The sequence below is a fragment of the Oryctolagus cuniculus genome, chromosome 12 (assembly GCF_964237555.1).
Source record: "Oryctolagus cuniculus chromosome 12, mOryCun1.1, whole genome shotgun sequence".
Lineage (NCBI taxonomy): Eukaryota > Metazoa > Chordata > Mammalia > Lagomorpha > Leporidae > Oryctolagus > Oryctolagus cuniculus.
The window spans coordinates 17,432,665-17,455,887 of NC_091443.1; the positions used below are offsets into that span (position 1 = coordinate 17,432,665).

The window sequence follows — 23,223 nt, forward strand, 5'->3', positions numbered from 1 at the left end:
GGATGCAACAGCTTCCCATAAATTTTTAAGAGTCAATGTAGGGGGCCGGCGCTGTGGGTTAACTCCCTGGCCTGAACCACTGGTATCCCATATGAGTGCTGGTTCTAGTCCCAGCTGCTCCACTTCCAATCCAGCTCTCTGCTATGGCCTGGGAAAGCAGTAGAAGATGGCCCAAGTCCTTGGGTCCCTGCACCTACATAGGAGACCCGGAAGAAGCTCCTGGCTCCTGGCTTCAGATCAGCACAGCTCTGGCTGTTGTAGCCAATTGGGGAGTGAACCAATGAATGGAAGACCTCTCCCTCTCTCTGCCTCTCCTCTCTCTCTGTGTAACTCTTTCAAATAAATAAATAAATCTTAAAAAAAAAAAAGTCAATGTAGTTGGAAATATTTCTTGAATATCTAACACAAGTGATAGCCATATGTATAATATATTACAGGAGAGAACAAAAAGACTCTCTCAGTTATTAGCAAAGAGATCTTGGCTGCCACTACAGAAGACAAGGGGAAAGATAGAAGGCGGCTAGTCATGGAGCACTCTTTGCAGCAAAGTGGCTCAGGACTTACCATTGTTCTGGAGTTTCTCTTTGCTAGCCCTGCCAAATATATTACTAGAGATGATTAGAACAGAGTTTTCATCCTTGTGCAAGATGTGGCTTGATTATGTTAGGTTTTAGGATTTTAGTGTTCTAGAAGAAGAGATTGTGGTTAAAGAAGACTTTATTTTAAGGAAGACAGAATGGGGGGGGATAAAGGAAGAGTGGGGGCTGAGTACCCTTCCCCCTCCCCCCACAGAGGGCAGGGCTGGGGATGGGGGTGTTGAAGTCAGGCTTCATTGCATTTGAGCAGCAGGCAGAGTCCTTTCTGGAGCTGCTTGTTGGGGGAGGTGCAGAGCACTTGCATGGACCCTGATAAAGTGGGCAGGAAGTTGTGAAAAAGGCTCTTAGTGAAGTTTACAGTGCATTGTCTTAGGAGTTTGGAATGTCCCAGGTGTGGGGCTTTCCAGATCAGTAAATATTCTGCTAGCCTTTACACTGTCTTTCTGCACCCAGGAGGAACGAGTGGCAGCACAGAGGAGGGGGAGGGGTCGGGAAGAGGAGAGAGGCGATTTTGGCTGCCAGCGAGGGGGAGTGGGGAAGAGCCAGACGTGGCAGGCAGGGTGAGTACAGGCTCCTGTTTCTGAGACGGCAGCACCCCTGAGGAAAGAGCGAGAGTGGAAGAAGGGAAAATCAGGGTTCAACAGGAGGCACCAAGCCTTTCTGCTGCCGGGGGGGGGGGGGGGGGGGCGGCGGGGGGCTTGGGATGAGGAAAGTTGACCTTGGAAGAGGACGAAGGCTTAGATATAGGGGAGTTGGGTGGGTCTGCCAGAGAGGAGTCACCAGATGGAGGCTTGGGAGGGTCAGTGTCAGAGAGAGTGGGATGAGGGAGAGGACAGAGGGTGGAGGGCCTACAGGGAGGTTATTCTTCCTTGGGGAGAACAGGATAAAGAGAGTTTCAGGGGAGGAGAGGATGGGGGTGGCAACTGCCCATGCTGGGGAGTGAACCAGCGGATAGAAGACCTCTCTCTCTGTTTATCTCTCTTTGTAACTTTTTCAAATAAAACAAATCTTTAAAAAAAAAATAAGCCCAAGTGGGTTCTTGCCTAATATTTAGAAAAGAATTCTGAATACCGGCATAAATGAACAAGGCAGCATGGTACATTTTAAGCTTCTATTCAGTGCGAATGATGCGTAGGAGAGAGCTTTATCTATAGGAGAGAGGTAGATCTAGGTTCATACCGAGTACCAGGAACCAGCATCTAGGCCAGGAGTCATAGGGCTGGTTGGCCTGAAGGCCATGCGCCCTGAAGGCACAGGGCTTCGCATGGCCTTAACCAGCCCCCTGCTGAGAAAAGGCCAGGGCGAAGAGAAAGGAGAAAAAGGGCCGGACACACTGAGTCCCAGGCTTGTAATCCACTTTCAAAGGGAGTGGTTAATTAACCTGATTGGCCAGTGGGTGCACAGGTGTGGCCAGGTAGGGGCCTGAGGCCACACAGAGGCGTAGTGAAGGCATGGTCTTCCAGCTCACAAACCTAATCAATTTCAACCTGTATGCCTACTTCACACCCACATGGGAGACCTGGAAGAAGCTCCTGGCTCCTGGCTTCAGCCCAGCTCTGGCTGTTGTGTCCATTTGGGGAATGAACCAGCAGATGGAAGACCTCTCTCTCTCCCTCTCTGTCTCTGACTGTCTGTTACTCTGCCTTTCAAATAAATCATCTTAAACAAACAAACGAAAAATTTAAGGGAAGGTTCCAGACTTTCCTCCATGAGAACTTGGGGTGTGGAAAGTTGACCCTGGAGGAGAAAAAAGTCTTGGAATAGGGGACCTCTGGCCATTTGCCATTTCTCTGTAAAGTTATTAAAATCTTAGAGAATTTTGAGTTGAAACAGAATCATTGTCTGACTAATATCAAGGCCCAATTTTAATGTGGAAATGGATGAATCGTTTCCGCTTTGCTTCTGCATTACCTGTCTACAGGCCCAGCTTGCACGAGTCTTCTAAGAGGCAGGCCAGAGGGAAGTCGAAATTTGGAACCTATGGATTAAGCAAAATATGGTTTGAAGGAAGAGTCCTTTCACGGGGCGTCCCCCTGGGGAAAGAAAAACCCCAATGGAGAACCTAAGTTCTGAGACCTCTAAGAGGAGAGGGTGAGAATTCCCATGCTTAGACCAGTGCCCCAGTTCTAAGCTGTGGCGGATGCACGTTTCCTCCAAGTGAGGGAAACCTACTGAATACCCCAGGCCCTATGAGGTGGGGATAAACTGGCCTGACCCAGCACCCCAGGCCCTACAAGGGGGCACGAACCAGTCACAAACATTGCCCCAGCTTGCTTGAGGTGAGGAGATCTCTCTTACCACTCTGATAGGCTGAGAATTAGGTCCGATGTGGGCATGTGATGGTGAGATCTGGCAAAGGCTCTGACTGTGAATTTTTGGGGAAATGAGAAGTGCAAGTGGGAGTGAGAAAGTGTCCTGGAGAGGTGTTTCTCAGGGCCTTCTGGGTCAGAAGGGAAGAAAGAGATTGTAGGAAAGAGAAGGTAGGGGTGAGCAGAGACAGTAAAAAGTCTGGAAGGAGTTCAGAAAGAAGAAAGTTCAGAGGAAGGGTGGGGGATCACAGCTAATACCCAGAGACCAGGTCCTCCGCTCCGCTCCCCACATAGGGCCCCAAAATGTAAGGAAAAAGAACTCAGAAAAGAGAAAGGAGAGAGAATATGAACTCACAGCCAGACCAAATGTATTCAGAGAAAATACACTCGCAGAAGTCAACCAACTGCCGGTGTGTACATGGACAGAACACGCGTTAGCAGGTGGAGAGATCTTTCATCTGCTGCCCACTTCCCAAACAGCCACAATGCCCAGGGCTGGGCCAGACTGAAACCAGGAGCTGGGAGCTTCTTCCAGGTTTCCCATATGGGTGAAAGACCCCAAGCACTTGGACCATTTTTCCACTGCTTTCCCAGGCACATTAGCAGGGAGCTGGATAGGAAATGGAGCAGTCGGGACTTGAACTGGCACCTATATAGGATGACCATATTGCAGGTGGCAACTTAATCTGCTGTGCCACAACATTGGCCCTGAATTTTTGTTGTTGAACATGGTGAAAAATCATCATAATGTGTGTATTAGGTATCAGTAGGATGTTCATTTTTATTGCTGACTAGTGTTTCACTTTTTGAGCATCATACCTCTGTTCACTTATCTGTTCTCTTCTTGATGAACATTTGATTGTTCCCAAATGTTTGCTTTTAACAAAACTGAAATTAAAATTTTTATGAGGGGCCTTCAAAGAGTTTGTGAAGAAAATGAAAAGATAAAAATAGAAAATGAAAACTTTCTCAAGTTCCATCAAGTTCAAGACACTTTTGTAAGCAGTGAGACTAGCCCACCCCTAAAGAACTGAAGGTCCCAGGAATTTAACCATGTCAGCATAGTCTTTTTTACATTATTGGTTGAGCCAAAAAAGTGTGCTCTCTAAGGATTTTTTTAAGATTAGAAAACAAGAGGCCGGCGCTTAGGCGTAGCGCGTAAAGCCGCCGCCTTCAGAGCCGGGATCCCATATGGGTTCCAGATTGAGTCCCGGCTGCTCCACTTCCAGGCCAGCTCTCTGTTGTGGCCTGGGAAAGCAGTAGAAGATGGCCCAAGTCCTGGGGCCCCTACACCCGTGTGGGAGACCCGGAAGCTCCTGGCTCCTAGTTTCAGATCGGCATAGCTCCGGCTGCTGCGGCCATCTGGGGAGTGACCCAGTAGATGGAAAAACTCTCTCTCTCTGCCTCTCCTTCTCTGTGTAATTGTGAGTCTGAAGTAAAATAAATAAATCTTTAAAAAAAGATTATAAAATGAAGTCAGAAGGAGCCAGATCAAGACTGTAAGGCGGATGCCTCTCAATTTCCCATCAAAACACAACAGTGCGCTTTGATGAGAGAAATGAGCAGGAGTGTTGTGGTGGAGAGGGGCTTTCTACTGAAGCTGTCCTAGCCACGGTCCTGCTAAAGCTTTGGTTAACTTTCTGAAAATGTTCTCCTAAGACTCAGATGCTGTCATTCTTTAGCACTTGAGAAGGTCAACAAGCAAAATGACGTCTGCTGGCGACCACTCCACTTTTGCGTTGACTGGACCACTTCTACCTCCTGGTAGCCATTGCTTTGATTGTGCTTTGTCTGCTAGGTCACACTGGTAAACTACATTTCATCTCCTGTTTGGAGTTTTCAAAGAAATGCTTCTAGATCTTGATTCCACTTGCTGAAAATGTCCATTGAAGGCTCTGCTCTTCTTGTCTGCCACTGGTCTGGGTACAGAAGTTTTGGCATCCAGCAAGCAGAAAGTTTTCTCCATTTGAATTTTTTGGTTAGAATTGTGTGAGCTGAACCAATTGAGATGTCTTTGGTGTTGGCTGTTCTTTCTGCTAATTGTAGGTCCTCTTCAGGTTGGACATAGATTAAATATTCCTCACAAATATGTGGATGCTCTGCTACTGTGGGCCTCATCTTCAGTCTCCTCTCATTCCTTTTTAAACAAGTGAACCATTTTTTTTTTAAAAAAAGGTTTTATTTATTTATTTGAGAGGGAGAGTTACAGACAGAGAGAGGGAGAGAGAGAAAGGTCTTCCATCCACAGGTTCACTCCCCAATGGCTGCAACAGACAAAGCTGGGCCAATCAGAAGCCAGGAGCCAAAAGCTTCTTCTGGGTCTCCCATGCAGGTGCAGGGGCCCAAGGACTTGGGCCATCTTCTACTGCTTTCCCAGGCCATAGCAGAGAGCTGGATCAGAAGACGAGCAGCTGGGACTTGAACCGGCACCCATATGGGATGGTGGCGCCTCAGGCAGAGGCTTAGCCCACTATGCCACAGCACCAGCCCCCAAGTGAACCATTTGTAAACTAATGATTTCTTTAGGGCTTTGTCCTCTAAAGTTTTACATAAAGCATCAATGATTTCACAATTCTTTCACACAAGCATCATCATCAATTTAATGTTTATTCTTGCTTCAGTTTTAGCAGAATTCATGTGGTTCAGATAGGGGCTGTTTTCAAATTGTTGTCTTACCTTCTAAGTAACTCAGACTACATCCTGTATAGACATATTAACAATTTATTTTGTGCAAGAAAAATTTGAAATCTATGTATGTTGAGGCCAGCATTGTGGCATAATGGGTTAAGCCACCACTTGTGATGCCAGCATGTCTTAGAGGCACCAGATTGAGTCCCAGCTGCTCCACTTCCAATCCAGCTCCAAGCTAATGTGCCTGGCAAGGCAGCAGAGTACAGCCTATGTGTTTGAGACCTTGTACCCATGTTGGTGACCCAGATGAGGCTCCTAGCTCTTGACTTCAACCTGGCCCAGCCCCACCTGTTGTGGCCATTTGGGGAGCGAACCAGTGAATGGAAGATCTCTCTGGGTAACTTTGACTTTCAAATAAATAGAAATAAATCTTTTAAAAGGCTATATTTTGTTTTTATAAAATGTATATGAATTTTCATGAACTTTTTAAAAATCCCTCCTCTATATTTATTTTTGGACTTCATAAATATTTTCATTTCTCTCAGGTAAATGCATTGGAGTAGCAGAGCTGGATCATGGAGTGGATGTATAATTAAATGGTTAGAAAGTGCTGACATTTTACCACTAGAGTTTTACACTCCCATGTGCAGTGTGCTTCCTATGATTCGCAGTCCCTTTTAAAGAATTCTGTACAAGCCATGTAGTGTCCTTTTTTGTAATCTGAAGTCAAGACACTCATTTACAAGGGACATAGTGATCCTCTTTTGCTTTGCTGTTAGCAGCAATTTCTACTGTTGCCGCTGGGAGCATGCATTGAGTGGGAACAGGTTTTCCATGGTTTGACCAGAAGGCAAATAAATTAGATGCCCATTTGTATTTCTATGCCAGAAAGTTATATTTTGAGGACATTTCTGATTTACATTGATAACTAAATGGAAGGTCTTAGCAGCCATAAGTCCCCTGTTAGATGACATCGCTGCCATTTGAGATTATCATCCTGACAAGTCCTTCTTGTATTTGCACAAACACTTCTTTGTTTTATAATTCAGCTGTTCTAAACAACTACGTGCTGTCAGTTAGGGTCCAAGGTTTTAATGTGAGGGCAGAAAGAAAAAAAAACAACAACCCAGACCTTAGCCACTATTAGCTCTGTAGTCCACGCCTAGGAGTTGGGGGAAGAGGCATGACTGTGGTAAAACAAGCAGAAAATCTTCAACATTCTTCAGTCCTGTGGCGCACTGTGCTTGCAGAGGCCAGAGGACCTGAAGAGGATGAGAGGATAGGCACCAGCTGGGGAGAGGAGGAGTGTGGGCAGAGGCTTGAACAGGTGCCTGCTGGGAGTGCTGGCTGAGTAACATTAGGATCCTTAGGGACATTGACATTTGGAGGTGAAACTGTGAAGAGAACTTGTGGTTTTAGGACATAACAAGAAAATATCTGTGACAGAGGCTAGGGCTCACAGAGGCTAGGCTCCCAGCAGCTCCTGGCTGAAGAAGTGGGGAGGAATCTGGGGCAGCTGGCTCAGTGAGGTAGCTGGGCACAGGTAGATGGGCACTCAGGCAGAGCTACGCACTTCCTGCAGGGCAGACCAAGGACATGTTCCTGGTCTGCAGCCCTTGGAGATCATATGCAGGAGCTTCACTTTAATCTACAGCTAAGGCTTTGGGGTAGGTGTTGGGGGATGGAAGAGGCATCCAGATAGAACTCTGACTTGCTTAGCAACCATGGAAGCAAAAGATTTTGCATAATGGTTTAAAAGGTGAGGATGATTTAAACCCAATTGGGTTTCAGCAAATGCAAGCCCCTGCTGGGGAGTAGGGAAGGGAAGGCTCGAAATACTTGGAACTGAACCAAACCCCTTGTTAGAGGGAGAACAAAAGCCTGTCACTTCCTCATTCCTAGGTACCTGGTATCCCAAGTTCCTCCCCATTTTGGTAATGTGGTCAGTTTCAAACCACCAATAAAGGTGCTGTATGATGGTCATCAGTGTTGGCAAAACCATGCAGTGGAAGGGAAGGACCCATGGGCCCAACTGCATTGGCCACTGACATCTTTGAACAAGCTTCACTGTAGAAGGGCTCAGTCCAGCTTCTGCTGTAGCAGTAATTCTGGAACTTCACAAGAACTCATAACCAAACTATGTTCATCAATAAAAGGAAACAACCTTTTTTTTTTTCTCTTCTCTGCCTTTGCCAGAGACTAAGAGGAAAAGTTGTGATCACTTCCATAATTCTTGGTCCCTACAATCTTTATTGTATTGTATATAGAATTTGAAAGTACATTGTGTAAATTACTATATAAATCTTCCCTGAAAATGAGTTTGGGACGTTATGGAATGAAATGTGTTGGTGGTCATTTGAAATAACAAATATCCTGTTTTAAACAAATGAAAGCTGGGGTGGCAAAGAACATTTAAAACAATAAATTGGTTTGTCCATCAGAACAGCATAGCAATTTAAAATACATATGCACCTAACAGTAGAGCCCCAGAATAATGAGAAGCATAAACTGACATCATAAGGATAGAGAAAACTCAACAATCATAGTTGGGAACTTTGATGTCCTACCTTTTTTTTTTTTTTTCTTTTTTTTTGACAGGCAGAGTGGTCAGTCAGTGAGAGAGAGAGACAGAGAGAGACAGAGAGAAAGGTCTTCCTTTGCCGTTGGTTCACCCTCCAATGGCCGCTGCAGCTGGTGTGCTGTGGCCAGCGCACCGCGCTGATCCCAAGGCAGGAGCCAGGTGCTTATCCTGGTCGCCCTGGGGTGCAGGGCCCAAGCACTTGGGCCATCCTCCACTGCACTCCCTGGCCACAGCAGAGAGCTGGCCTGGAAGAGGGGCAACCGGGACAGAATCCGGTGCCCCGACCGGGACTAGAACCTGGTGTGCCGGCGCCGCTAGGTGGAGGATTAGCCTAGTGAGCCGCGGCGCCGGCCCTGATATCCTACTTTCAATAAAGGATTGAAAGAACTAGGCAGATCAGCAAAGAAATTTGAAGTCTAGAACGGAAATATAAACCAACCAGATGTAAAAGGCATCTGTAAAACTACTCCAAAGCAGCAGAATGTCCTCAAGTGCTGTGAAACATTCTCTGGGATAGATCAGGGAGTAGGTCACTATACAGGCATCAGTTAATTGAATTGAAACTATACAAAGCGTATACTCCAACCACAATTGAAAGGAATTGGAAATCAGTAGCAGAGGGAAATTTACAAAATTACTAAATAAATAAGTTAACACACTTCTAAATAAACAATGAGTCGGGGGCCAGCGTTGTGACCAGTAGGTTAATCCTCCACCTGTGGTGCCAGCATACCATATGGGCACCGGTCCTGGCTGCTCCTCTTCCTATCCAGCTCTCTGCTGTGACCTGGGAAAGCAGTAGGAGATGGCCCAAGTGCTTGGGCCCCTGCAACCGCATAGGAGACCCGGAAGAAGCTCCTGGCTTCCTGGCTTCCTGGCTTTGGATCAACCCAGCTCCAGCTGTTGCAGCTGTTTGGGGAGTGAACCAGCAGATGAAAGACCTTTCTCTCTGTCTCTCCCTCTCTCTTTCTGTAATCTACCTCTCAAATAAATAAATAAATAGTTTTTTAAAAAATGAGTCAAAGAAGAAGTCATAAGAGCTATTACAAAATACTTAGAGATGAATGAAAGCAAAACATAAAATAGCAGAATGATGGGATACAGCTAACATAGCACATGATGGAAAGTTTGTAGCTGCGGGGGCAGGTGTTTAGCCCAGTGATCAAGATGCCACATACCACATTGGAGTATCTGGGTTTGATTCTGGCTTAGGTTCCTGATTCTTGCTTCCTGCTACTACAGATCCTACCCACTTGGGAGATTTGTATTGAGTTTCTAGCTCCTGGCTCCCGTTCTGGTCCAGCCCTTGCAATTGTGGGCATTTGAGGAGTGAACCACCAGATGGGAGCTTTTTCTCTCTAACTGCTTCTTTCTTTCAAATAAATAAACTTTTTAAAATTTAAAGAATTTTATAGCTGCAAATGCCTATATATAAAAAAGAAAAGGAGTGGGCAGTTAAAATGTCACTTGGGACACTACATCCCTCATTGGAGTACCTGAGTTTGAGTCTAGCTCTGCTCCCAATTCCAGCTTCCTGCTAATGTGTACCCTGGAAGCCACAGGTAATTTGACTCAAGTAGTTGGGTTCCTGTTAGCCAAGTGGAAGACCTGAGTTGGTTTCTCAGATCCTGACTGTTGCAGGCATTTGGGGAGTGAACTGGTAGATGGGAATCGTTCTCTCTGTGTTTCATATAAACAAAGAAACAAATGAAAACTTTAAAAAGAGAAGATTTGAAATCAGCAGCCTGATTTTCCACCTTAAGACACTAGGATAAAAAGAGCAAATTAAACCCAGAGAAAAGAGTACACTCTAATGTGTAAAATAAATGAGACAGAAAATGGAAAAACAGTAAAATCAGCAAAACCAAAAGTTGGTTCTTTGCAAAGAATAATGAAACCTTTAGCTAGACTGACTAAGCAAAAAAGAATTAAAGCAATCAAATTACAAAAATGAAGAATGAAAAAGGGGATATTTACTCTATGTCCTAAAGATAATTTACAGAGACTTTAATTTTTTAATACTTTAATTAATTATGGTAGCTTTGCTAAGCAGCTGGTCCATGGGGCTTCTCACACCAGTGTCTAGCCACAGACATCGTAACCTTTCACCATTAAATATTCAGCAAGCATTTTGCAGGATGCAGCAACATTTTCTTAAACAGCCTTTGTGTGATGAGCAACATTCAGGAAATTTAACACTGAGTATTTTAATAACTAGTATTTCTGCAGTATCTGCTATTAGACATAATTGGGCCTCCCTAAACTTTCCAACTTGTAGGACACTAGGCCACGTTTGTATGGCATGCATTCAGAAGGACACAAGACAGAGCCCCAGTGATGTCAGGGCCTAGAGACAGAGCTGTACAGCTTCTCTGCGAGGAAGCCCTGTGCCTGGGCAGTGCTGCAGTCACAGGCAGAGCTCCGGACCCCGTAAGGAGGCCTATGTCTCCCCAGAGGCATCGCACTCAGAGAGCCCAAACCAGGGGCTCGCGTGTCCTTTCACAGGCCTGCAGTTCAGGTGTCATTTGCCCATCAGAGGGCTTTTTATTTTTATAACCATTAGTGCTGTTGCCTGGCAGCCTGGCTGTCAGCGCTCTAGAGCCAGAAAGTGAACTATAAATCAAGTTCTTGGGCAAAAAAAGAATTTTGTTACTTTTGTCTACAGTAGTCCATATTCAAATTTTGCCAGTTACCCCACTACTTCCCTGAATAGCAACTTTTTTTTTTTTTTTTTTTTTTTTTTTGCTTAGCATTGTGTGTCCTGGTACCACGTCTCCTCTGTTTAGTTTCCTTTCATCTGCAGCAGTTCTTTGGTCTTCTGTGACTTTGTTGTTTTTGAAGAGTCAGGCCAGCTAATGCAGAGATTGTTTCGCAGTTTGGCTTTGTCTGCTGTTTCTCTATGATTAGCCTCAAGCTGTGCGTTTGGCAGGAACATCACAGAGGTTGTGTGATGTCCTTCTCAGTACATCCCTTCAGGAGTCACATGATGCCATCTGTCCCACTGCTGGTAATCTGCACTTTGACCACCCAGTGAAGCTGATGTCTGCCAGGTTCTCGACTGTGAAGAGAACTTTTTCTCGTGTAATTAGTGAAGCACACACACCCCACAAACTGGTAGGGGTGATTCCCAGGGCCTGTGTAACAATCCTGTTCCCCAGCAAACTTCTATCCACTTCACTTGTTCTTGTTTCTTTTTTTTTTGGACTGCAGCATTCCATCCACACTTATTTTCTTTTTAAATATTTATTTGAAAGGCAGAGTTACAGAGACAAAGGCAGAGAGAGAGAAGTCTTCCATTCACTGGTTCACTCCCCAGATGGTCGCAATGGCCGGAGCTGCACTGATCTGAAGCCAGGAGCCAGGAGATTCTTTCGGGTTTCCCACATGGGTGCAAGGGCCTAAGGACTTGAGCCATCTTCCACTGCTTTCCCAGGCCATAACAGAGAGCTGGATTAGAAGTGGAGCAGCTAGGCCGGCGCCGCGACTCAATAGGCTAATCCTCTGCCTTGCGGCGCCGGCATACCCAGTTCTAGTCCCGGTCAGGGCGCTGGATTCTGTCCCGGTTGCCCCTCTTCCAGGCCAGCTCTCTGCTGTGGCCCGGGAGTGCAGTGGAGGATGGCCCAAGTGCTTGGGCCCTGCACCCCATGGGAGACCAGGAGAAGCACCTGGCTCCTGGCTTCGGATCAGCGCGGTGCGCTGGCCATGGCGGCCATTGGAGAGTGAACCAATGGTAAAAAGGAAGACCTTTCTCTCTCTCTCTCTCACTCACTCACTGTCCACTCTGCCTGTCAAAAAAAAAAAAAAAAAAAAAAAGAAGAAGAAGAAGAAGTGGAGCAGCTGAGACTCGAACTGGCACCCATATGGGATGCTGGCACTGCAGGCAGCGGCCTCACCTGCTACACCACAGTGCCAGCCCCCATCCACTTGTTTCAGTACCTATGATTCGTGCCTAAATTAGTTTCTGTTGTGATGTTGTGAGATGGTCATTTTTAACTTTATCATTCCACTTGTTCTGTCATTACATATTGGCCCCATTTCATTTTGTAAACAACTATTATGATACCTGTAGTTCTGCTTCCTTCATTAAGCAGTGTGGCCTCCTATATTCCTTATACCAAAATACTGTGGTTTTATTACTGAGAATTAAAGCATCCAATGTGGGCAGGCACTGTGGCACAGCAGGTTAAGTTGAGGCCTGCAGAGCCAGCATCCCATATGGGTGCCAGTTCAATTCTTGGCTGCTCTACTTCTGATTCAGCTCCTTACTAATGCTCTTGGGAAAGCAATGCAGGATGGTCCAAATGCTTGGGCCCTGAATCTACATGGAAGACCCAGAAGAAGCTTCTGGCCCCTGGCTTCAGCCTGGCACAGCCCTAGTTATTGCAGCCATCTGGGGAGTGATCTAGAGGATGGAAGATCTCTCTCTCTCTGTCTCTCCTTCTCTGTGTAATCCTGTCTTTCAAAGAAATAAATAAATCTTTTAAAAAAACCAATTTGAATTAGATACTTTTATCTGCAAGGGGAGAAAGTCAGCCTAGAAGCATTTTGACAAAGCTAAAGGACAGCTGTGTCTCACAAGATGCAAAACCTGTTTGTAAGCACCTGTCCCATGGGGCACGTGGAAAGACCAATGTGTGGGGAGGACAGGTAGTTCCTCCGATTCTGCCTGTCCTGCAGGGAAATATGTAAAGGATAGCAAGAGAATACAAGGGAAGTGCCATGTAAAACATTAAAACTTGGGCACATGTGTTGTGGCTTAGAGGATAAAGCTGCCACCTGCAGTGCCAGCTTCCTATATGGGCATTGGTTCATGTCCTGGCTGCTCCACTTCCAGTCCAGCTCCGTGATAATGACTTGGAAAAAGCAGCAGAAGATGGCCCAAGTGTTTCAGTGCCTGCACCCATGAGAGTCCCACATAAATCTCCTGGCTTTGGCTTCGGTCAGCCCTGACTGTCAGAGCCATCTGGGGAGTGGACCAGTTGGTGGATCTCTCTCTATTCTGTGACTCTGACTTCCAAATAAATATATAAATCTTTAAGAAAAATGTTAAAGCTTGTGTGACTGTAGGGATTTAGTGCTCAACTGGTTAAAAAAGGAGTCATTTCAGCCTTCTAAATTAAGAAAATTGAGTAACCTGTTTAAGCAGAAGCCATTGAACCATAGGATAGTAAAATTATCATATAAATGGCTTATAGTAAATGCATGAGAGAGTTGTACTTTAATGACTCATTCTCATTTGAGATCAACATAAAATTCCATTCCAAAGAAAATTTGCCGTATGTGTAGTGGTTTATTGGGCCAAAGAAAACCAATTTACAAAGCTTGCATTTGTTAAGTTCTGTCAGCCTGCATTGATTGCAGACATATCCACTCTGACACTTTAGTGGTTTCTCATGCTCTTTATGGACTAAGGTTTATATGGTGAGTAAATTGCATGACATTCCTTATTTTTTTCAATTTTCCTTTTCATGTAAAAATTTAAGTGCTTAGCTTATCAACCTGACATTTTTACTCATTCTTTTATAGGTACCTCCTACTTAACGGACATTGTGTGGTGGGCTGGCACAATTGCAAGTAAGTAGCCCATGAGATAGAGTCTGGTCCTTTCCTTTGTTTCCAGAGAGTGGTCGTTCCTCTGGGCAGGGCTGGAGGGGGTGGGGTGAGCTTGACTCCGTTCTTGGAAAGGTAGCCACAGAAAGTGTCAGTTGGGTACCTTGCTTCCCTCTGCAGTCAGTCTCCTCCTTCCAGCTGTCCTCTCCATTCCTGGAAGGGAAAGGATGGGAGAGTGTGGAATGATGACCGGACGAGAGATGGCAGAGGCTCCTGCTGCCCATGATTAGTGCTGAATTTTTCCAGGACAAAGTGTCCTGGACCTCAAGAAACTGAAACACCTCCTGCTTGCTCACGGGTAGTTGGTTGTTGACATTTGGTGAAATTCCATGTGTTACACTGCCTGGTTTTGCTCTGTGCAATTGATTGAATGGAGAGTTTCTTGACTCACTTAAGACCGTATCAGAGATCATGTGCCATCACATAAATACAAGTACAAATACAATATAAGAGTTCAGAACTATAAATACATACAGCACAATTGAAGTAGAAATATCACATGGTGTTTTTGTCTCATCTTTAGGCAAGTGCTGATTGTTTTCATCCGAGAGCTTCTCTCAAGCTCTGTCTGGGAAGAGTCTATGGTGTGGGCTGGTGCAGGGTGCCGTGTTTTTGTTACTGATGAAAGGGCGGCAGAGAAAAGATGACCTTGCTTCTTTGTCTCACATGGAAGAAGAATTTCCAAGAGGACAAGGCAAAGAGAAAAGCAAGATTTATTGAAAAGCAAGATTTATTTAAGTCAGAGACCTCTTGACAGAGTGGCCAGGAGGGGGGCTCCAGGAGAGGCAAAACCTGAAGGGGCTGGTGGTCCTGGGGTTTTTAAGCACAATTTTAGGGAAGAAAAAACTTGACAGTCAGGTTGATGTTCAGTTACAAGGCAAGGGCAAAGCCCACCAAAAGACCTGATCTGTAATCTTACTTGCCGAGTGGTGGGATTGGTAACTTGTTTTTACAGTAACTGTGTGCTCAGGAGGATGGAATCACTACTCCCTAGCTATTCTAGTGGTAACACTGGAAGCTCCCAAGGAGTGGGGCAGGCACTTTTGACCTTGCAAAGATAACTTTTGAAGCAGTGGGAGCAAGCATTTTGCACCCTCAGTTTCTACTAGGACCAACCTGACTGCCTGTTAACCAGTCTGACTCCTCACATTCCCTCCCCCAGAAGAATGGACCCTAACTTCTATTAGGGGTTATGGGACGGCAACTGCTCTGGTTCAGTCAAGCTGAGTAGGGGCAGAGTAGGGACTGACAGTCAATTCAGGGTTCCAGCAGGAGGTGGCCTCTCAAAGAAGACACAGTGCCAGCTTCCAGAAACTGCTTCCTTCTGAGGTTTCATGTGCATGGCCATCTAGAATTTCACTGTTTCGAGTCTGGAGAAAACGCATCTAACAAGCAGATTAAATACACAGGGTCTAAAACAAAAGACAGTCATTACTAGAGGAACTAAGAAAGGTACTGTCCAAACCATGAGAAAATTTTCCCACTGAGAGGCAAATAGACAAGAGGAATCTGATAATAATCAGGTGGGCATTAGGGCCTGGTCAGGTATGAGGCCCAGTCCTATCTATCTTTTCATATGGGGTACTGGCAGAGACATCATAAGGGAGGTGTGAACCTCCTTAGAGAAGGCACCCTGTTGACTTCCATTACCTAACCGGCCTGGGAGATCTAGCCCAAAGAGAAGGCAGGTGACCTCTCTAAAGGAAATTTACAGTTCTGCCTGCAGTGTTGTGGACCCCGCCTGGCTGTCCCCTCAACAGTGGTGGTTACTTTGGAAGCTGGGCCGAGTAAAGGGCTTTCTTCAACTTAGAGCCAACTGGGTCTGGCTTTGACCCAGGAGTCCTTTAACCTCTAGGGCAGTTCTGTTTCCAATGACCCAGTTCTTGGCTGACAGAGCTGCCAGGGTTCTTCGTACGCTGACTTCTGTGTCCATCTGAAGCCCTGGATTTCCATATTGCAAACCAATGCCATTTGTGGTGGGCTGGCCGGTTGGGTCTCCTGGATGGCAGATCACTGTGTAGAGCAGCCATTAATTGGCCTGCCACCTGTTTTTATATTGCTCCTGCTGCCTGGCTTGCTGTTCTTCCTCCTGCTATCTGTTAAAGCAGGCCACCGAGGCAGCCTTTAAGAGGGTGCAAGTCAAGGGGGTGCTCAGTCTCATCTCTGTTCTTTGGTGGTCTAAGGCAGAGATCTATAGTCACAGGCATGTTCTCATAGTGGTTTTTCTGTGAGGTAGACAGTGCCCATGAGGAAAGCTATGTCCTTATTTTAAGATCAAATATTGGCCGGCGCCATGGCTCAATAGGCTAATCCTCCGCCTGCGGTGCCAGCACACCGGGTTCTAGTCCCAGTCGGGGCACCGGATTCTGTCCCGGTTGCCCCTCTTCCAGGCCAGCTCTCTGCTGTGGCTCGGGAGTGCAGTGGAGGATGGCCCAAGTGCTTGGGCCCTGCACCCCATGGGAGACCAGGAGGAAGCACCTGGCTCCTGGCTTTGGATTGGCGCAGTGCACCGGCTGTAGCTGCCATCTCGGGGGTGAACCAGCGGAAGGAAGACCTTCCTCTCTGTCTCTCTCCCTCACTGTCTAACTCTGCCTGTCAAATAAAAAAAAAAAAAAAAGATTTACATTTTACTTGAAAATCACAGAAAGAGAGAGAGAGAGAGAGAGGTCTTCCATCTGCTGGTTCACTCCCCAGATGGCTGCAATGGCTGGAGCTGTGCCAGTCTGAAGCCAGGAGCCAGGAGCCTCCTCTGGGTCTCTCACATGGATGCAGGGGCCCAAGGACTTGGGCCATCTTCCACTGCTCTCCCAGGCCATAGCAGAGACCTGGATCAGAAGTGGAGCAGTTAGTTCTTGAACCGGCAACAATATGGGATGCTGGCACCGCAGACAGCACCTTTACTTGCTATGCCACAGTGCCGTCCCCTTCGTTTGGTTTGAAAAGTGACGTTTTGTCTGTTTACTGTGCCCATGACAAAGTAAATCTAGCTGTGAAATCTTAATGTCTTCTATATGTAGCCGGGCTATTATTACAGAAAATTGTTAGCCATTCCTTTTATAAGGTCTAAAGATCAAACTGTATATCCTGGAGAGCCCTTCAGAATAGAGTCAGTTTCCCATCTTGAAGAGCATAGAGAAATAAGGGAACAAGTCAGCCTTCCCAGATCGCTTTGTTAATAACTTAATATCAAATGAAAACTTAGCAAGCAATTCTCTCAAATAACAAATTATGAAAACATTTACCAGAAGGTCCAATGCCTTCTATAAATTTCAAGACAAGAGTACATATGTTTGGAAACATCACTTAAATATCTAACACAAGTGTAACTTGTTTGACCAGCAAACCCAAAAGTATAAACATGTCAATAACTTAAACATTTTTAGTTTCTACTAACAGATTTAAATATCTGTTACAGAGATTTATTTAGGTCACATGAACCAAAAAGGTATCATTGATTAACTTACTAGTTTAAATTTGAGCAATCTTTTACCTATAAGCCAATTAAAGCAGTCAATAAATTTTCCCATGTAGACATACAATTTGTACATGCGTATAATGTAACATACAAAGTAGAACAATAAAGCAGTTTCAGTAATAGCTTCTTAAAATTTTTACCTGTTTTTTTAACTTACCATCAATTGACTAGAATTACTTCCTGCTCTTAGTAACCTGAATTAACCGTATTTTTTCTCAGTTGGAACCTGTACTACATTATTGGCTTTGTCTGCTTACAGCACTGTCTATCTATTTTTCTAACAATAGAGGTCAGAGAAAAAAGAATTCTTTTGGAACCTATAAGAGGACATATTTAAACACAGAAGGAACAATGTTTTAACTTCCATGAGCAGTAAATCTGACTTTTAGTGTTTGGAGAACACAAAACTGTAGATGACAAAAGACTTTAAATAGTCATGATTAAAATTGTAAACCCATCAACCAATGAAAAGAGGCACTTGCTTCCTCCACACATTATTTTTGAAAGCACCTATAGGATATTACAGAACATTTATCCCTTTTAGACCTCTGGCCTTTTTCATTAAGATAACCATCATGTCTGATAACAATACAACATCATTAGGCCAGCACCATGGCTCACTTGGCTAATCATCTGCCTGCGGTGCCGGCACCCCGGGTTCTAGTCCTAGTCAGGGCGCCGGATTCTGTCCCAGTTGTTCCTCTTCCAGTCCAGCTCTCTGCTGTGGCCCGGGAAGGCAGTGGAGGATGGCCCAAGTGCTTGGGCCCTGCACCCGCAAGGGAGACCAGGAAGAAGCACCTGGCTCCTGGCTTTGGATCGGCACAGTGCTCCCAGCCGCAGCGCACCAGCCGTAGTGGCCATTTGGGGGGTGAACCAACGGAAAGGAAGACCTTTCTCTCTGTCTCTCTCTCTCACTGTCTAACTCTGCCTGTCAAAAAAAAAAAAAATCATTTAACTTTTGTAACTTTTGGACATTTGTATGATAGTAGCATTTTATATTATGATAACTTAAAATTTAGCACCACTTCACATCTTGACAGTATCTTTAATGTAATCCAAATAGTCTTATTAGTTGGCATCTCTACAAGATGAGAGATATATCCTTTGACATTGCCCAGGGCCCAACTGGAAATATCAAAATCCAAAGAATTTGGAACTTGGATTTTTTGAATGCCTGTCAAAGTTGCCAAGAAGGCTTAAAATATCTAGTAGAAACAGGATCCCTTAACTTCATGACATAATATAGACAAGATTTGATTATTGTTAGAAAGTGATCACCAAAATGTTTAGAATAACGATAATTAAACAAACCATAACTCTTAAAACTCAGCTGTTTTTAACTATTCAGAACTTAACAGAAATATTAAGAGAACACAATAGATTACTTCAACAAAACACAAAATCTGGGCCAGCGCCGCGGCTCACTAGGCTAATCCTCCACCTAGCGGCGCCGGCACACCAGGTTCTAGTCCCGGTCGGGGCGCCGGATTCTGTCCCGGTTGCCCCTCTTCCAGACCAGCCCTCTGCTGTGGCCCGGGAGTGCAGTGGAGGATGGCCCAAGTGCTTGGGCCCTGCACCCCATGGGAGACCAGGAAAAGCACCTGGCTCCTGGCTCCTGCCATCGGATCAGCGTGGTGCACCGGCCGCAGCGCGCCAGCCGCGGCGGCCATTGGAGGGTGAACCAACGGCAAAGGAAGACCTTTCTCTCTGTCTCTCTCTCTCACTGTCCACTCTGCCTGTAAAAAAAAAATAAATAAAATAAAAATAAATAAATAAATAAATAAATAAACAAACACAAAATCTGCATCTCTTTGGTCATCCCAAAAATCGGAAATAAAAACTTAAATATAGGAGTTAGCATATGGAATCATCCCATAACTTGGAACAATTTTAACAGAGTCAGAACGAAGAAAGAGAAAATAGCTTACTGGGGCTGGCTAGAAAACTGACAGAGTCCCCGATTAAACACAAACTATTACAAGGAGATGCTGCAGTTTCTAAACACATTTTTAAGACTACTTCAAAATATTTACTAACATACGTGTATTGCAGAAACCTCATTGTTTTAACAGAGGATCAAATTCTAATTATATGTCAAAGAAAAATAGATTAATAGCTTTTGTATCCAAAAATTTCTTTCTTTCATACCCTTCTGTGACTTCCTCACACCTTCAGCAACTTACTTAAACATTTCTATCTATTCCATTTCAGTCTAAAGTGAACTAGCCATCAGAATAAAGTCATTCTTACAAACCATGTCCTTTCAAAAAAAAAAAAGTCTTTCCTTCTTAACCTTCCTTGCCAAGAACACGTTAAGAACATGTTTTATTTGTAAGCTTTTTCCATCTGCTGATTTCCTTGATTTACATTTTGAAATAACCATTTAAAATCTGCAACTTAAGACAACATTTTCTTAATAAGATAATACATCAGATTTCAACTTTAGTTACTTTCAAACACTGTTAAACTATTTTTGATATAGACAGTTTATGAAAACATATGGTAACAAACCCAAATAGTTTTTCCATAGGGTGCTAAGAGTACCAGAGTTTACATTTAGACACAATTAGCTCATTTGCCTTTACCCAATTTACATTTAGCAATTACACCTAGATGACTTAAGATGCTAATATTATATCACACATTTATCTGAATTAAAGTCAAAATTACATTAACATGGCATTCTAGTCCATTTTATAAAATTCTAGCTATGAGTCAGTGATATTAAACCAGAGATTGGAAAAATCCACCTTAGGAGGCTATAATAAGTGCTGATTACCCACTGCTATTTCATCAGAAACTTGTTATTTTTTTAAAGGCAATGATCTTTCTAGATTCAGAAGAGAAAAATTCTTTTAAACCCAATGTCCAGTTACAGCTGAACCAAATTTTCATGTATGAGTTTGTTATTTACCAAAGACATCTTTTTAGATTCTAATTGAATTTGAGTCTATTTTCTTTTTACCCAATAAAACACCTTGGGCCAATGATACCTATTCAACAGTCTGCTACTTGGGACTGGCTATGAAATCAGGCAGCTGCAAGACAGATCCCAAGGGTGACTGTGGGTGAGGGGCTCATGTGCCAAGGATGCGATTAGAGATTGTTCACTGTTGTGTTAGGTTTGATGGGAGAGGGCATCCATCAGAGCAGATGGGCACCCCTCCAGAGAGATTCCTGAGGAGGAGAATCAGATAAGGGACAGAATAAAGGGCAGTGACCTGCAAGGAGGCTCCTGTAAGAGCCTGCAAAGAGCCAGAGTAGAGGGAGAGAATCTGGAGGCCCTACAAAGAGACAATAACCTTATACCCCAGACAGAAAGATAATACTAGAAGTGTCTAGTCATGCAGCTGTCAGTCAGATCAGCCCCAGGCATGAGGAGTCAGGTCGGGAGGTAACTCAAGAAGTCCAAGACTTCATCATCTGAGGCTGCTGGGCCTGGATTCTTGCCTAGAAACCCCCTGGGTAAAATTACAACAATGGGTGCAATGGTTGCTTGATAAAAACTCTCCTTAACAGTAGTCAAACAGAGGGACCCTGGTGGCTCACTAGACAGACCTAAGGACCCTGGGAATTTGTTGCATATTGGAGCACATGCGGAATAATAGAGGCAAGAGACAAGTTAGGAGACAGAGTTCTGAGATAGGGAGTCGGAGTAGAGGGGCTGGCATGTCTCAGAACTCACTTAGGCTAACTTCTCCATCCTTTCACTTGTAACCAGGCCAGGTAGTGGTACACAAAAAGATGAGGCATTTTTCTTTAAGCTCAGAAGTCAAGAAGTCTCAAAGTAGATGGTTTGCCTCCTGTCTGGAGTGAGAGGATAATAACAGAAGCGTACCTCATTTCTCATCTCTCCTGAGTTTGAGACGTCTCTTAAAGCTGTGATGTCCAGAAGTGCACTGAAGCCCACAGGGAAGGGAGGAAGGTGCACATATTCCCCACTCTTGATCAGCCTTCCCGCCTGTAGCCTAGGGTATGTATTTGTTAGAAATGAACACGCAGGGAGTGATCAGTTCCCTTACTGGTGTTGTCTTAGACTGGGCCTCTGCCTGGTCAAATATATACCTTTGCTTTGTGTGTGTGGGTTTTTTTTTTTTTTTTTTTTTTTTTTTTTTTTTTTTTTTTTTTTTTTTTTACAGGCAGAGTTAAACAGTGAGAGAGAGACAGAGAGAAAGGTCTTCCTTTTTCCGTTGGTTCACCTCCTCCAAGTGGCCACTATGGCCAGCATGTTGCGGCCTGCAAGCTGCGCTGATCCGAAGCCAGGAGCCAGGTGCTTCCTCCTGGTCTCCTATGTGGGTGCAGGGTCCAAGGACCTGGGCCATCCTCCACTGCCCTTCTGGGCCACAGCAGAGAGCTGGACAGGAAGAGGAGCAACTGGGACAGAATCGGGTGCCTCAACTGGGACTAGAACCTGGGGTGCCGCCGCCACAGGCAGAGGATTAGCCTAGTGAGCCACGGCGCTGGCCATGCTTTGTTCTTATACATAAGGAAAATAGTTGTTCTACTGCTCGTAACCTTGAGTCTTATCTAATATTGAGCCTGATTTCAACAATGAGCCTTCATGGCAAGAGTCTTAGCCAAGGTGTTTTTAAGCCAGGGTTTGGTGAGAGAGTGCCTGCCTGTTTACCACCCAGGCTGATGACTAGGCAGGTGGAGGAACAAAGAAGCAGAGTAGGGGAATAAAATCCTCCCCAGTAAACCTCCTCTGAGGTATGGGCTACATAGGAAGGACCTGACAGAGGGGACCCAGAAGAGGGGACTTCAGAAGGAAGGTGTGGGATACCAGAGACATGCTGATACTTGCCTACAGAAGTTCAGCTCATGTGGGGACTTAATGAGAGTCTAGGTAAAAAAAACTGCCTGTCTGAAAAAGGAATAATTAAACTTGAACCCAGAGCTAATGAACGAAACATATCTAGGAAATACCCACTAATGGGACCAGGAAATCAAATTGGTAGGAATTGAGGAGACCTGGTGAGGTACAGAAAACATTTAGAGGAGCAGAGAGAGACTGAAATTTTGTCAGGATCTGGGGTAAAGGAAAAACTCATTGAAGCATGGAGCCTAGAGCCCGTGGCCTCGCTCCAAGCTGTGCCCAGTCTCACCGACAAATTGATCTCCAAGGAAGGAAGAACAGGATGCAGTTTTCAGCCCGACACCCTAATGGGCTGTCAGAGTCTGCTTTCTGCTCAAGGAGTCCTTGACAAAAACCAGAGAGTGGCCCTGGCCTGAATTTCAAGATTACTCCAAGTCCATCTCCCAGTTTCGCATGTTGGGCCAGTCCCCCAGGAAAGGAAGCTGAGTTGGACCGGACCAACGTTCCCGAAGCTGAGATGAGAAGTGTGAAGGGTGGAGCATCTGGCTTTGTGGCTTGTGAGGACTTCAAAAGAGCAGGGGCCTCATTCCCTGCAGGAAAATGCATTTCCTGACCCAGTACCATTTCGGCTGTCGGGGTCTGGTGCCCAGCCGGGAGTGTAGCCCCAGCCAGAATCCATAAGTTGTCTCAAAGCCTTCTCCCTATCCCATGCCAAGGGCTGATCCACGCAAGAGGGAGGGGAGGTATTCTACAGCCCAACGACACACGGGCTTGTCTAGGTGTGGGGTCCAGCCAAGAGATTTTCAGAACACACTGGGGAGTGCCCCAGCCCCTTCAATCCTCTCAGTGCCTTTTCCCAGTTTCTTTATGAAGGGCCGATCCACACTGGAGAAGAGAGGGGTTAGAATGGAATCTCAGCTCTAGGGGGTTACTCTAACCTAATCAGCTAGCCTAGCCCCTGAGTCTTAGGGCTGGCAGCCATGCTGACCACCTTTAACTGGCTGACAGGGACCCTGTGTTTTTGAGAAAATGAGAGAGCTTCAATGGAGGGAGAGGAAAACTCTCAAAAAAAAAAAAAAAAAAAAAAAACCAGAAGCAAGGGCAGTCCTCCTGCTTGCCTGTCCGGCGAGATAATCCAATACTGGCTGGAACTGAAGTCCAACGGGATCTGAGTCACGTTGCAGTTGCTATCTGAGCAGCAGGGA

The 23,223-nt window shown here is 45.1% G+C and overlaps 1 protein-coding gene across 1 annotated transcript in view; it reads left to right on the forward strand.

Annotated features, from left to right (window-relative positions):
• The window catches only part of NIPA1 (NIPA magnesium transporter 1), a 47,070-nt gene that overhangs the window by 8,086 nt on the left and 15,761 nt on the right, over window positions 1-23,223 (forward strand). Inside the window, exon 2 of the mRNA XM_008269747.4 lies at window positions 13,644-13,691. Within this exon, the coding sequence (XP_008267969.3) occupies window positions 13,644-13,691 (48 nt within the window). The remainder of the gene's footprint in view (window positions 1-13,643; window positions 13,692-23,223) is intronic.